Genomic DNA, 14,723 nt, shown 5'->3' with positions numbered 1-14,723 from the left:
TGCAAACAGGGTATTAGCGTGCACACAGGCAAGCGCAAAAGGCTTGGGCTCAACGGATCATCCTTTGATGTGGTAACGCAGCTCCGTGAGAGATATCTTGAACAAGGTTATATTAATTATATGGACAGCGTCTACAGATTCAATGTACCTCTTTGTCTACCTTCTGGAGCACAAGACAATGGCTTGCGGCACTGCTTGAAAGGATTGTCGGGAGTTCCCATCCAAGTTGAAGGATTTTGCTATATTCTCGGGTGCCGGACATGGCAGCCCAGAACGAAGAACCTACAGTCAATGGCTGATATCGCCCGGTGAGCCTGTGCCGAGCTATAATGACACGCCTGGGGCTTGTATACCCGGTGGAGACGGGAGCACCATCATGAAAACCGATGCTCACATGGACGAGACAAAGGAGGGGATGGCTTCATGCAGAGTAGAGAAGAAGGGTAACAGACACGTCTGTTTGGTGACAGTTCTCTATCGTTCTCTCCGCCCCACCAAAGCGGCTGTCTCATATTTGCATTATGACCTTAGATCGGCAACCAATAACATACTTACGTTATTTCACTTAAATAAAAGACAAAGAAAACAGAATTCAGATGGGAGAAAGCAAAAAGTGATGATGTCCTGTGTCTACGGGATAAAAATGTATTATACAGTCGACTTTCGTTAATTCAACCCCGACAGGACATGAAGAATCAGTTCGAAATATCCAAAAATTGAATTTAATCAAAGCCAATGAATATAGTCTGACAGGGCACCAAGAATTAATAAATAAGCATACGAATGACGACGATCGAGCTTCGCATCTTAAAATAAATCTTGAAACATTTTGTCTTTTCAAATGTGTGGATTTATGTCTGAGCCATATATTACATCTGATTTTTATTGGATCTTTTTGACCTCACTGAACGAAGACAACAAAAGTGATTCTTTTTGAGAAAATTAATGTTGAAATTTGTACTTTTAGAGTTTTGTCTTGTGCCAAAGGATGTGTGGAGTGTGTAGGTATAAAGTATGTATACTTTCCAAAAATCCCACCCCTGTAGCGGCCAGGAGGCCAAAGGCATCAATAAATAAATAAACTTGGCAAATGGCGGAGGCTACAATTCCAGTGAGTGTGTCAGAGGGAGACATGTGACCCTATCTTGCCAGTTGTTCAGAGTGCTGTCAAAGCCATGGGTGGGTGAATGAGGGTAAGACAGGGCCTCGTTTGGTAAGGGCTGTCAGGTGCTTTACTTCTGTTGCTCCGATTGGCTCTTTGCCAAGTTACGGCGAAATAAAGCATAGGAGGCTTGGAGGAAAGCCATTTCTTTGCACGCCAAAGTGTTGACGGTTTTTGCGAAGCGTCAACACTTTTTTTGCCGTGCATAGCACCGGCCATGTCCTACACGTGTCCAGGGAAATGGGGTTGCTCAAGTTGAGCTTGTGGCCCACTTGCCTGCAGGTGGTAAGCGACAAGCACGACGACGTGATGGCCAAGCTGGGGGCCATCCTGGCCCAGGGCATCCTGGACGCGGGGGGCCGCAACGTCACCGTGGCCCTGCTGTCCCGCACGGGCCACGTCAACATGGCCGCCGTGGTGGGCATGCTCGTCTTCACCCAGTTCTGGTACGCCGCCTTTTGTCGCCCGCTCTCCGTTTGTAGCCCACCTCTTGCCCCTTTAAAAGAATCGAAGTGGACGTAGTGGATGCGATGCAAACTTTATTCTTGCCGCAGACAAGTACGGTGAAGTAGCCGGAGGAAAGCGGCTCGACCAAGCACCGTGCCCTGCGTTCGATGTACAAACATGCGACGTGTTTAAGAAATAAAAAGCGCGCGCGCATCGGGTGTAAAAATTGAAGTTGCGGACAAAGCTAAAGAAGGAGATGGGAACAAGTCAGACGTATCGCTGCCGGTAAGTTGTACCGCGCCTATGTGGCAATCGAAATAATGGTTGACCGGAAGAGGCGGGACACGAGAAATTTTTGGCTTTCCGTAATCACTGACAGAATGAGAAGGGCACGACGTGTCTTTGGAAGCATGCGCTTCGTGCCTCGGGCCGCGCATCAGCTGCGTGTGCGCCCCCTCACGAGACGCCCAGGCGTCGTTGGAAAAGGAAGCCAAACCGTTTGAGCCCTCCCTGCTGTCGTTAGCTCGTTGCGACCACACGAAGTGGAAGAACGGGAGCGCGTTGCCCAGCACCGCCCGAGCGGGAAGGATTGAGCAGTGGGGGCATGCAGGTACTGGTTCCCCCTGGCCCACTTCCTGTCGCTGGCCCTGAGCCCGAGCTGCCTGGTGTGCCTGACGGGGGAGCTGCGCATGCCCCGCCTCTGGGTGCGCTCGGGGGCCAAGCCTTCGACCTTTGCTTACCCCGCTCCACTGGAGGAGAAGAAGGAGAAGGAGCGGGAGAAGGTCACCACTGCCGTCCTCTCCATCACGGCCAAGGCCCGCCGCAAGGAGGGCCGGGACCTGTCTTCCCCTGAGGGCATGGACCTGGTGAGCTAGAAACTACGCCGCCCCAGATCCGTCTTCCGTCGAGCGTCTTGTCGAAGGGGGTTCCCGAACAGCAACGAACGACGTGTCGCTATCTCGGTCGTGGGTCATACAAACTCCCATAGGGAAACACGGGTGTTGCCGCGGAGCTACGGCTGCGTAGAGGGCGTCACAGTTTCGCATACCTTGCTTTGCCGCAGCACACCCGCGTGCTAAGGGAAAAGCAGTTTTCCAATGCGCGACGTTACGCGCAGTTTCTGGATAAAACTGCGGCTAAACCCTGTTGTGGGTCAAGAAAAGCGGGACAAGGTCCTCCTGCAAAGAACTCCCTTCTTTTCACTTTAGCGAGGGAATGCTGCAAAGGATGTGATATAGGAGATGAGTCCACTTGCCTCCTCTCCAGGGTTTGCTCTGCTAGTAGGGAAAGAGTGGAGGGCTTCGTGGGAGGATCTTGTCCCGCTTTCCTTCACCTGCAACAGGGTATAGAATACCCTGTTGTGATAGACTGCGATATTCTTAGGATTGCTGACTTTCCTCTGAGAAAGAACTGGCGGGGGGGGGGGGGGGAGGGGGGGTAATTATGTGGGATTGAACCGGTAACAAGAAAAATGCAGTGTTTACGATCATACATACCAATTCAATTTATTTTGCCACAAGCTTTCCCAAGTGAAATCTATTACCGTGGACATACTAATACAATAGCCCATGCAAGTACGTAAATACACAACGCTGAACTCGATAACATGCATACCTACATACATACCATTTAGTCAAAAGTAAAGCGACAAATCCCGCACCTCTACTCATCCTGCGCAGCAGAAATGAGTAAGCACTTGTGCGCCCAGCTAGCCGATTCTGTTGTGCCCTATAGCTGTCGCTCTGGGACACATGCAGGCAACAATTTCGCTACAGATGTCAGCCTTCCCCGGAGAGAGTCACCGCAAGTTTCAGCATATCCTAGTGCTCGGAAAAAAAAAACCCCAAAAAGGGCCAGATAAAAAAAAAAAAAAAAAAGAAAACGATTTGGTTTAAAAACAATGAAGAAAATACATATTTTCCTTTTACATCATGTGGACGTGCGTGACTGAAAGGAAACAAGCGGAAAAGTGAGAAAGGAAGTGGAAACGCTGTGGACGGACGATACTGTTGTGTCAAGTATTTAGTGTCCCGGCGAGCGGACGAGAAAACAAGACCTGCCAGGTCGAGAGCACGAGCAAGTCATCTCCTTTTATTCTTCGTCCTCTAGAGCTATGATGGCAGCTCGTGCACTCTAAGAGCTCCTAGAACAGATACTACCACGCGCGTCTGTTAGGATGCGATAATTATCAAAAGTAAAAAACACCCACCCCTTGTCCCCGAAGGCACAGACTTGTATTGGGAGGACAGGGAGTGCAGTCCTGTGTATAGTCGGTGAAAGGTTAAGAGCAAAGTGGATGGTCCTCCCATTTCTTTTCATTTTAGCAGAGCGAAAGCTGGAGAGAAGGTGACCTCCTCTCCAGCATTCGCTCTGCTAGAGGGGAGGGAGGTGGGAAGAGATTCCACTTTGCTCTTAACCTTTCACCGACTATAGTAGCCGCGTGCTTTCCGCACCCCCGTAGGTGCTGGCTCCCGCGTGCGAATTGGCTTCCGCCTTGTTACGTTTCCTCCCTCTTGCCTTTGCCCTTCACTGCTCTCCTCTCTACGGGGTGCACTTCCCTTTCCACTGTTATGTCCGCAGATGGACAGTGTCAGCTTTTCCCTGTCATGTAGGTACTAATGCTAACGCATTAAAACAATGCTTGGCTTAGAGACCGAGAGAAAAGTAGCAAAGTCGCTGATCTTGTTCCGAGTGCTTCTGCAATTCACATTTAAAACCACTATATATTATTCGTAAGTGCAACATTGTTTAGACTAGTTTTCTTCGGTTGTTAAGTGACGTTACTTTTGAGTGTGACTGGATCGACATAAAACAATTCCTGTTTGTGGGCGATTGTACCTAAGCAGAAACTTGACATTCTGGGTCTTGGCATATTCCACTAGTATTTTGCATTCATTTCCGACCTTTAGTGAAAAGCCTTCGGTAATTAAGTAGGTAGTATATTCTTTAATTTAAATGCGCTGAATAAAATGTCCTTTTTTAGTTTGAACCATGCAAACTCTGCGATGATAGGCCTGTTTCGGTCAGGTCTGAACACTTCTAGCCTACGAGAATGTTCCAAATACAGAGTATCTAATACATTGTCGAGAGTCTCCTGGCAAAATGGAATAGCTTCAGAGTCAATCCACGACTCGTCAAGAACGTCAGGAAAGCCATAAAAAATCCAATTCAACTTCCATGATAAACTTTCAAGGTTGTAATATTGCGAAGCGAGGCTTTTAATTTGAGTGGTTCATTCAATCGTAGAAGCATTAAGACCGTCTACCTCAGTTTGCAGTTGTGGAACAGAGTAAGTTAGCCTCTACCGATTTTAGCTCGGTTGTTAATGCCTCCATGCTTCACGTCTACTGAAATTTGGTTGCTTTGAATTATTTTTAGCTCCTCAATGAGCGTATCTTGACCGATTTAAAGTCGTCGTAATATAGAGAGGCTTTGGAGGATAAGCTGATGCCAATAATCCAACAGGAGACTCAGGTTAGGTTCAATGTCCCCTGCTAGCATTAGCAACATTTTTATAGTACAGTTCTACATAGAATGGGAGCATCGCTGGGGTACAGCAGCAGAATAAGACATGTATTATCATTCTGAAATACCGATATATTTTTTTTTTTATTAGCCTGCGTACGCAGCAGAAGTGGATTTAGTGACATCTTGCGGGTAGCCCTGCCACTGTGCCCACTAAAGGCCCGTTCACACTCTTGCGACCGAGTACGACTGAGAGAGACGAGATCTCTTAAAACTTCTTAAATGTTTTTAGAATTGGGGAACACACTGGCATTGTGGCGCCACCTATGCGGTGAACCTGGAACTGCATTTCACAAGAGCGAAGGTTTTTGTGGGATTTCCGATGTCAAATGTGCGTAATACCCATAGAAAGGCTCGTTTATAACATTGACAAAAGTTTTTCGAGCCAAGAAGGAAAGGATAATGCGCGAGAAATAAAAAAAATATGCCGGACCGGCCGAGTTTACACTGCTTCCCAATAGATGGCGCCAGTGTGTTCTCTGGTTTAAGAAGTTTTAAGGAACTCAGGTTTAAGAGGTCGCAAGAGTGTGAACGGGCCTTAAAGCGATTCAATATCGGACAACTGATTATACCCTCCCAGCTTGCATTAATGATGATGATGTTGCAGAGGCCAAGAACAATGTGTCGATGCGCGGTAGACCGCTAAACGTGGATGACGATGAACCTTCGATGTTGTAATCGATCACGTTGATCTGGTTGGTGGCGGCAGGTACACCGGAAAGCAGCAACAGCTGCATAAACAACAACAGCAAAACTACAACAACAGATTTAGCGACGTCTTGCAAGTAGCCCTACCACTGTGCCCACTCATGTACAAATGCCTTCTTAGAAATCCTAATGATCGGTTTGCAGTCTTAAGTAATGTAGTCTATGTGAGTATGTTCCAGGAAAAGTTAGACATTAGGCAAACTCATCAATATTTAGATATGTTCACTTTCTCAATTAGAAATCATAATTTTGTGATCTTGTCGAAGTGCCAGGTGGTAAATGCCAGCTCGACTCGGCTTGGCTCCGAACAGCCCCATGCTCGGAAGAGTTAAGGTGGAAAAGGACAATTAAAAAATGTGCAGTCCAAGGGGTCATTGGACAAAGTCGGCCGTTCCAATGTGGGCAGTTCTAAGAGAGCTTGCTTGGTGCAATTTTGCAGGATGAAGAGGCCAAGAAAGGTGAGGCAAGCCCTCCTCCTGAGGAGGCCAAGAAAGAGGGGGAACCCATGGCCACCGACGCCAAGCCGGAGCCTAAGCTGGACTCCAAGTTGGACTCCAAGCCAGACTCCAAGCCAGAGTCCAAATCGGAGGTCAAGTCAGAGGTCAAACCGGACTCCAAGCTGGACCCAAAGCTAGATACCAAGGCAGAGTCCAAGCCGGAATCCAAGCCAGAGGCCAAGCCCCGTCCCGAGCCCAACTTCGAGCTGCTTTCCAACCCGGCCCGGGTGGTGAAACCTCAGCTGAAGCTGCTCCAAATGCCCGAGGGGTCACGTTACCGCCCCATCAAGGATGTGAGTGCCCCTTGCATCTTCCTCGTTGTCGCACAGTTGGCAAAGGATTTTTCTCGGTTCTCGGTAATTGGACCATCGCCACAGTCGGGACGTCTGACCGATAAACGTTTTCTCTAAGTACGGTCCAATCTTGCAAATTCTGCGTCGGTTGGGCGTGGAGAAGTATTGACATTAAATAGATTTTTTAGGTATCCAGAAACGAAACAAAAAGGCGAAAAATTGCGCTCAATGTTCCATCGCATAAATTTGAATGGAAACGTTTTATTAAAAACGATACAAAATCGTTTGACATGGTCACCAATGTCAACAAATGCTAGTTGTGCAAGGCGCTTGGGTGCTCTCCTTTATAACTGATAATGTTCAAACCTGCAGTGCCAGCTTTTACTCTGCATGCTGCCTAGCTTTTGCACACCAATGGCTGCCATCACTCGAATACGCTTGTTCCAAAAAAAGGAAGTGGGTATACATCGGATGTACAGACAGCGTCACCTTGGCCCGGTATGGCGACGCTGTCAGCGTAGCCGGTGTTTGACGTGCTTAAGAAACTTGCTCGAAACTGCTTAGGGTAAGCAACTGCGTAGGGTGAGCAAACTGTGTGGAGTATGCTTGCGGCCGCAACGTGCCATCGCAGAGAGGCCGTTGTAGAACATCTCCCTCACCTGCCTCGAGCCGAGGCACGCAAAGGAGCCTAAGGAGAAAGAGTAATGTTGGCCAAAGTGTTTGTGCGTGCCGCGAGGCGCAAAGGCGGTCGACAGGAGCCCGGGGGAACCTGCTTTTGCGGGGGAACTGATCGGGGCCACCTCGTGCAGATCACCATTGGCGGGATCATCATGCTGGCCGACACGAAGGCGGAGGAGGCCGAGGAGCTGGTGGAGCCCGTATCCGGTACGTTTCCCAGTTCCCCGCGCAGTGCCGCGGAAGCCACGTGTTTAAGGAGTCCCGAGCGTGCACCTGCCAAGCCGCCAGAAGTTAGACGGTCGAGGCACGCGCTTCCTGGGACGCATCTATGCGTTCGGCATCCTCTCCCTCTCCTACCTCAAAAGGTGCATCCAAGTGGCAACGAATGACGTCGCAAAACTGGCCGTGTTGTGCCGAATGTCGCAACCCCGGCGGTCGGTGCTCCGAGTCCTGGCAAAGACGTACCATTGAACGCAAGCGTTGCTATCGTCGGAGTTCACAGTACTGCTTTAAGTGGCAATTTGGGCCAGTTGGTTCATGATTACATAGGTAAGCGCAAAAAAAATGCGGGGACAAGAAAGTAGGCAGACAAGGGTGCACTCATGCGTAGTGGTCGATGTACTGTAAAATTCTCGGGTACGGACACGGCAGTCTCCAATCCCTCAGTAGGCCGGAGCAATTCTGTAGTTATTCAAAATTTGTTTTCCTTTTCTAAAAAAAAACAAAACTAAAAAATTTGGGGGGGTAATGTGTTTTGACTTTCAACCCCCCCTCCGCTCCTGCCTACGCCACTGGTGCTTGCACGTAGAAGGCACTTCCCAGTGCCGCAGACTCGTGCCCACACTGTAGATGTTTCTGAGATAGGATACAAGATTTACAAAAATTTGCCTCTACAATATCTTTGGATTATTTTATGGTATTAATATCCTTTACTTTTCCAACAAAAATAAACTGTTGGTAGTGGAGAAGGGAAAAAGCCATTAAAATCTGCCCGTGTCACTCCAAGCCCTCAAAATGCAGGAAAATGCAAATGCAAAATGATCAGTTAACGAGTAGCCGATGAAAAACATGAATGAGTGGATAAACGGGATAGATAAATATACACTATGCGAAGTCGGGAAATAAAACCTGCGCAGACGAGAAATGGGCACTATACAAGAAACCACCGGTGCAAAGAATCATTAAAGGGTAACAATAAAAGAAGAGAGAAAAAGATTGCAAACAGACAAACGGTTAGCGTTTAAATTTGCCGATCCAGTTAGAGATAACAGACTCCTGGAGGCAGCTTACTGACAGTCTGCAAGGTCCTATACCTTGTCTTTCTCTTCTTTTATGCCTATGCTTTTGGAGCATTGACATTCCCAGTTAACTCGAGAAGCCATTGGTGTTCGTGGTCTTAAAACAGATTACGTGGTAGCCATCTACATTAAAAACCTAGCACTGGAGAAAAACAAATGCTGGTTGGGTTGACAGGCTAGGTGTCGTTTAAATTTCACACCGTCTTCTGCCCGCTTTTGGCCTCTTTAATGCAATGCTTAGCAGTGCAGGGCTAGTCGTATAGGTATTTGTTGAAACAGGTTTGCGTGTTGATTTAGGAGTTTCCGTGGGGTTAGAGGTGGCACCTGGGGCCTCTGGGGAGCAAGTGAAATCTATTAAAAAGGAGCAGCAGTTGCTTCATTACGGTGCCTGGAATGCCTCTGCAACTGGTGTGTTTTCTGCATCCTAAGAAGTGGTTCCCCCGATTTCCGCCTGGTGACGTTGCGGAAGTGTGTCGTCGCAGCAGCGGCGGTGGCAGACACCTGTTGTGCCGTGGGTCGCTCTTCGGCCCGACGTTCCATGGAACCTCCGGCAGCCAAGTGTTTGAACTCCACGACACCTGCATTCGTGCTTACTTTTTGCCCAGACTTCTAGCACCAACTGCCAGGATCGCGACATCCGACGGCATGACACTCCGCCTTTTGCGACGTCATTTGTGGCCACTTTGGGACCGCTTTCGGCGCATGGGTGGTATAGGGTACTAAACGCACCTCTCAGTGTGCCTTCCTGGCACCATAGCTGTGAGAAGCTTCTGTGCCGCCCGGGCTCTTCTCCCCTAGCACACCTCGGCAGAAAGGCGCTGGGAAACGGTTCCGCTCATTCTTGCTGAAACGGATTAGAATGCACCACGAGGGTGCATTTGGAGTGGGAACGTCAAACCTTTTTGAGCGTTTCAACATTGTGGCATCCAAGGCTTCGTGGTACTTAACATTGAGCGTTTCGTGCAGAATTATGCTTGGGCTGAAGTTTTCAATAGTTGGGCAAAAAAGACAGAGTAATGTCGTTGCTAATCTGTGCCTTTGGGCACGCAGCCTGAAGACCTATTTACACACTTGCATTAAGTACCTTAGAGACCAATACTGGAAACTGTTGCGGCGCGTGGGCAAAAACTGATGGCGGCGCCCTTGGTGGGCCTGGAGTCTCTGCCAGCAAAAAAACTCCTCAGAGCAGATTGATTTCACCGCAATGCCTCAGTGAAATCGACACACTCAATATTCCACAGTGACCTCTTTCTGACTGAGGGCCGGTGTATTATCATCACAGTATCATCACAAAAGAGCAGACGATGCCTAAATTACTCAATGTATGCGTTCGAAATTGTACCGCACTTTACAGAGCCTATACAAGCAATACAGGATTCAGTTCAATTTTCATTGCGCACTGCTACTATCATTTACTAGCTGAGACCCCCCCCCTGTTGAAAATTTCTGGCTGGCTAAATAGTTAGAGGTTCCCTGTGTTACGCACAATGCAGTGTAGTGCATGGCAACTGAGTATAGATCCTCCGTTTGCAGCCAGCGTCGGCCAAAGCGATCGGGCGTATGCACTCGTCTACATTACGACAGAGCATAAACAGCCCTTTAAGGTGCAGTTTTGTTTTTTCAGCCAAGAAACAATTCTGATGTCACAGTTGATGTTCTGATGAAAAAATTCTGATGTTACAGACACAATATATCTTGCCTTTTTTTTTTAAATACTTAAACATCTAAAACTCTCAAACTTAGTTATGGCTCAAGTCTAATGTTCTAATCAATCAATATGTCTTATCTATGCTTTGACATTACCGTTTTTATGAATGTCTCGCTTATACCTGTTTTGCCGAAAAGGCAATCTGCCTAATCCTACCGACCTCATCATCAGCTACAAAAGGGAGCAGAAAACCTGTCACAATATATTCACCACCATAATGTCATTATGCTGCGTGGAGATGATTGTGTATATAAGATCTGAGGACATTACCGAAATCAATGTACGCATGCAGTTAATTGACAAAAAACTGAGTTTGAAAGAATAACCTGCCACTTCTCACGCATGCAAAAAAAAAAGAGATTGAGCTCAAAGAAAAGTTAAACTCGTTTGCAAGAATACAACGCACACATTTAGTCGATGGCCAACTTTTTTGACGCAAAATAAATTTCAACATTTGGAGGACGGTCTCACTGGTGAGACCGTCTTTCTAATTTTACTTTAGTTTATTTATTTATTTTTTTTGTTCACACGCGTCTGGGCCCTTTCCTTTCGTCTGCCTTTCTGGTTTTTTTCTTTCTGTTTTTATACAGACCTTGGTTAGAGCCATCAGTCTGTTTATTTCGAGGGTTGCTATGTTTTGTACGTTTTTGACTCTTTCTCAGTTACTTAGTTGCTTACAAACATCAGTCCTCTGCTATGTTACGCCCATACTCTTAACAGCGATTCTTTGAACGCCAAGGCATTTGAACCGTCCGCCAACTTGTTTTAGTAGCGATCACTTTTTGTTTCGGTTTGGGATGAAGGCCAAAAATTTGTTTTCAGTTGAGCTTTATTCTCACTCCTGCAATGTTTGTAAAGTGTTTGTACGGTCATTCTTTTCGTCACTTTTGTTTTGTTGTGGATATCTGCGCATGTGTTTGTGGGCACGTCTGCTACCAATCTGCTTCCGCTTCCTATTAGGCTCTCTGGGTTTACTACGGTTGATTGAACGACATCTCCTCGAAGCACGTTTTGGAGAATAAGCATGTTTCATCGTAGCTTGATTTAGAGAAAGTGGAGCATCAGTTTAGAGAAACGCCGTTTATCGAAAAGGGGATGCTGTTTAAAATAGGCTAGCGTGTGATTCACCGAGGCGTGTTTACCTAAGCCTTGGGGCCCCCCTCCTTTCTCCCCCTTAAACCCGACAGGACGCAAAAAGTTTGGTGGCGTCCAATCTCGAATGGTGTTTTTGTAAAAGTGAATTGACTAAAAGGAGGCTCGTTACCGTTTTCTCTAAACTGGGTTTCTCTATAAATGGATTCCACAAAGGGGGGGGGGGGGGGGGGTCTGTAAACCGGCGTTCACTAAAATGAGATTCGGTAACATGGATGCCTCCAGACTCTCTAACGGTATCCACTGGGCCGACCGGCGCCGGCGACCCCAGAAGTATTTTACATGGGGGGGGGGGGGGCTAGCGGTCGAAAAAAAAAAAAAGGGAAAGAGGAGAGGGAAAAAGAAAGTGAAAAAAAATTTAAAAAACAAAACAACAACATTATTAATATTTTACTGTTTATAGAGGGTTCATACATTCAGACTAGGACGTGTACGCCTCTTCAAAGTCATCAACATTCCAACCCGCTATCGTTTCATGACCCCTTTAATTACTGACTTTTCTTTTTTTTTAATTCTTTTATTTATTTACATCTTACATATGGGCACTTGAACAATAAAGCAAAACATATAACAAAGTAATCTTGGTGGTTAAAGTATTTAGGCCTCAAACTGCCTCGTCCACCCTCTTCTAATAACTGAACTCTTGTGTCCCAAACTAACAGACTTCTGCATACAAATAATACAAGAAATAATTAAGACTAAATGTGACTGTAATATAGCAAACTCTATCATTTTGGGTGCATTCACAGGCATCTCACGAAATTCAAGGAGGTATTTTCAAACTTTTTTCCTACATGCTGTCTGTTTTAATGGTAAAATGTTTCCATTAGTTTTGGAAATGGTCTTGTTTCGTCTAAGTTCAGTAATTTAGAACTTCGCAGCCACTTAGACGTATTATTCTAAACCATAGGTGGCCAGGCTGACCCGTCCTAAGAGCCACAAACAAAACCACTAAACTTCCAAGGGCTGCCTGAAAAAGCAAAGGTAGAAAAAAAGGGGGGGGGGGGGGGTGGTCTAGACATTTTTTTTAGACCACTAAATGAAACTTGAACTACTTTAGATCTATCCAAGTCAAAAGCAGTCCAACTGTACGTACGTATAATAGCGGTAGAACAGGACCAAATCGCAACCTGTCTCAATTTAAAACTTGATCCTTTTCTCTTTAAGAAGTGTTCATGTGACCGGGAGGGAGGAGGGAAAGGGGGGGGGGGGGGGCGGGGTGTTAGGAATACTAGGGAGCCACAAGCCGCAGGTTGGCCACCCCTAGTCTAACTAAGAATAAAAAGTCAAACCTCAGAGGCTCGTAAAAAAACTTGCAGCGATTATATCGCTCAATGGCAGAAAAGGTGTCTCGCACTGGCAGATCAGACACGGGCTCCAGAGCAGTTGCTTGCAGTCACTGCCTCTCGAAAACTTTTGGGGGACATCCCAAAAGCCGGCTGCTTGAAACGCCTGTTAGTGGTCAGAAAACAATGCTTCGGGAGGTTCAGCGATTTTTCTTTTTGCTTGTTTTAAACTTGTCGTTTCGGAGGAAACTTGCCATAAAACTATGCTGAAAGACCAAAAATATACAAAAATAATGTGTAGCATGTATGATGCTCGTGTAGCCTACGGCAACACTTGCTTGCCTTCCAACTAACGGTTGTCCGTACAACGCGTCGAGGGGGCCCGAAGAACTCCGTAGACGTCCTTTTGTCTGGTTTCAATTAGAAGAGACCTCAAAGGGACCGCCAGCGTTGACAGCTTTGCTTCCCCCACCAAGGAGGGTGGGAGGCAACGCTTACATTTTGTTGCTCTGGCACAGTTTTTTACGAGCTCACAAACACCAGCTCGTCTAGAAAAACCGTTTCCCCGTCAAAGGAAAAAAAAAAAAAGTGGGGGTGTGGGGATTGGCACGACAACAGAAAGCCAGGGCCCAGAGGCTCCTCTGAGTTTTGTTCCACCTTTCGGTCTGAGCTGTTCTGAACTAAAACCAACTAGCATATATATGACGAAACTAATCCCTGGAGAAGGGGTACAAGAGGGACAAACGTCTTCGTCCTTCTTTTTCAGCTCGCTTGCACCTTTGTATTTAATTGCATTATAATCATAGCATATATATATTTTTTTTTATTAATTTCCAGGGATTAGCTTTGCAGCCCCTTAGCCCATACCTTAATTCGGCCCTGGGGGAGAGGGAGGCTATGAGCCAAATGCACGGGGGCTCGGCATATTGCCTAGCTCCCCCTGAAAAATGACAGGATCCCTGACCGCCGGGTTCCAGGATCCCTGACCGGCGTGCCCACTTTGAAGTTCGGTCATTTTTTTAGCGATCAACTACCCTGAGAAGGCAACATGACAGTGTTATTGCATTGTGCCTCTCGCATCAAAAGTAAATTTTGAGAACATCATAACTCTAATGGATAAAGCCTTCTTTTCGGTTTTCAGATGCAAACCAATCGTACGTAATACTCTGAATGTCGTTGAGCCTTCTTAATAAAAAAATAAAAATCTGTTTCTATGCACGCTATACTTTGATCGTCGTTATGGTTGTGATCGGTGGGTGTCGCCGTGCAAGCACACCGAACGTAATTAATTGTTTTGGGGGCAAACGGGCCTTGCCGACATCAGAATTCGCAGAGCCTATATTTTTTTATTGCGTTGTCCGCTGGTGAAGACTCCAGGTCCACTAGGTGCGACGCACTCGCCGCGCTCCCATAGGTTTTTCGAGGAGTTTCCAGTATTGGGGAAGCTATATGGTCTTTCCTCACATTTGCCAATGACCGAGTTCTTGCAATCTCTTACGACGAGCGAATGCGCTAGCACCATCTGAGGTGAGGCACTGCATTTCACTAGAGCGAAGGTTTTGCAGTATTTGCGAGATCAAATGCAAGTGCTGTCTACGAGAAATGGTTGTTTATAACATTGTCAAAAGTTTTTCCAGCCAAGAAAGAAAGAATGATGCTCAAAATAAATTGGAAATATACAGATATGCCCTCCATGGCTACCATGGTGCCAGTCTGTTTACTTGTCCTAAGAGATCCCTTTTAAGGCTCTTGGGTGCAAGGTATGTGACTCGAGACGCTGGCATTGAGGATTGTATGCTGAGACAGAATGTCTTCCTTCCCAGCCGGCGGGCCCACCTCCGAGAACGACGAGGGCGACGAGCCGGAACCACCGGAGCCTTTCGAGTACCAGGACGAGTGAAGCACCTCCGCTACGTTACACATCGTTTTTTTTTTTCTTGTGAATACAGGCAGTTTGAACGAGCCAAAA

At 46.8% G+C, this 14,723-nt stretch overlaps 1 protein-coding gene across 1 annotated transcript in view; it reads left to right on the top strand.

The window, feature by feature from the left end:
* Positions 1 to 14,723, top strand: part of LOC115330545 (26S proteasome non-ATPase regulatory subunit 1) — a 78,054-nt gene extending 63,331 nt beyond the window's left edge. The window contains 5 exon segments of the mRNA XM_040218855.2: positions 1,445 to 1,608; positions 2,220 to 2,475; positions 6,282 to 6,632; positions 7,442 to 7,517; positions 14,578 to 14,723. Of these exon segments, the coding sequence (XP_040074789.2) occupies positions 1,445 to 1,608; positions 2,220 to 2,475; positions 6,282 to 6,632; positions 7,442 to 7,517; positions 14,578 to 14,654 (924 nt within the window). The 3' untranslated portion in view covers positions 14,655 to 14,723.

This window comes from Ixodes scapularis, unplaced genomic scaffold, assembly GCF_016920785.2.
Source record: "Ixodes scapularis isolate PalLabHiFi unplaced genomic scaffold, ASM1692078v2 PGA_scaffold1__304_contigs__length_218370807, whole genome shotgun sequence".
Lineage (NCBI taxonomy): Eukaryota > Metazoa > Arthropoda > Arachnida > Ixodida > Ixodidae > Ixodes > Ixodes scapularis.
This window is presented reverse-complemented; position numbering and strand designations above follow the sequence as displayed.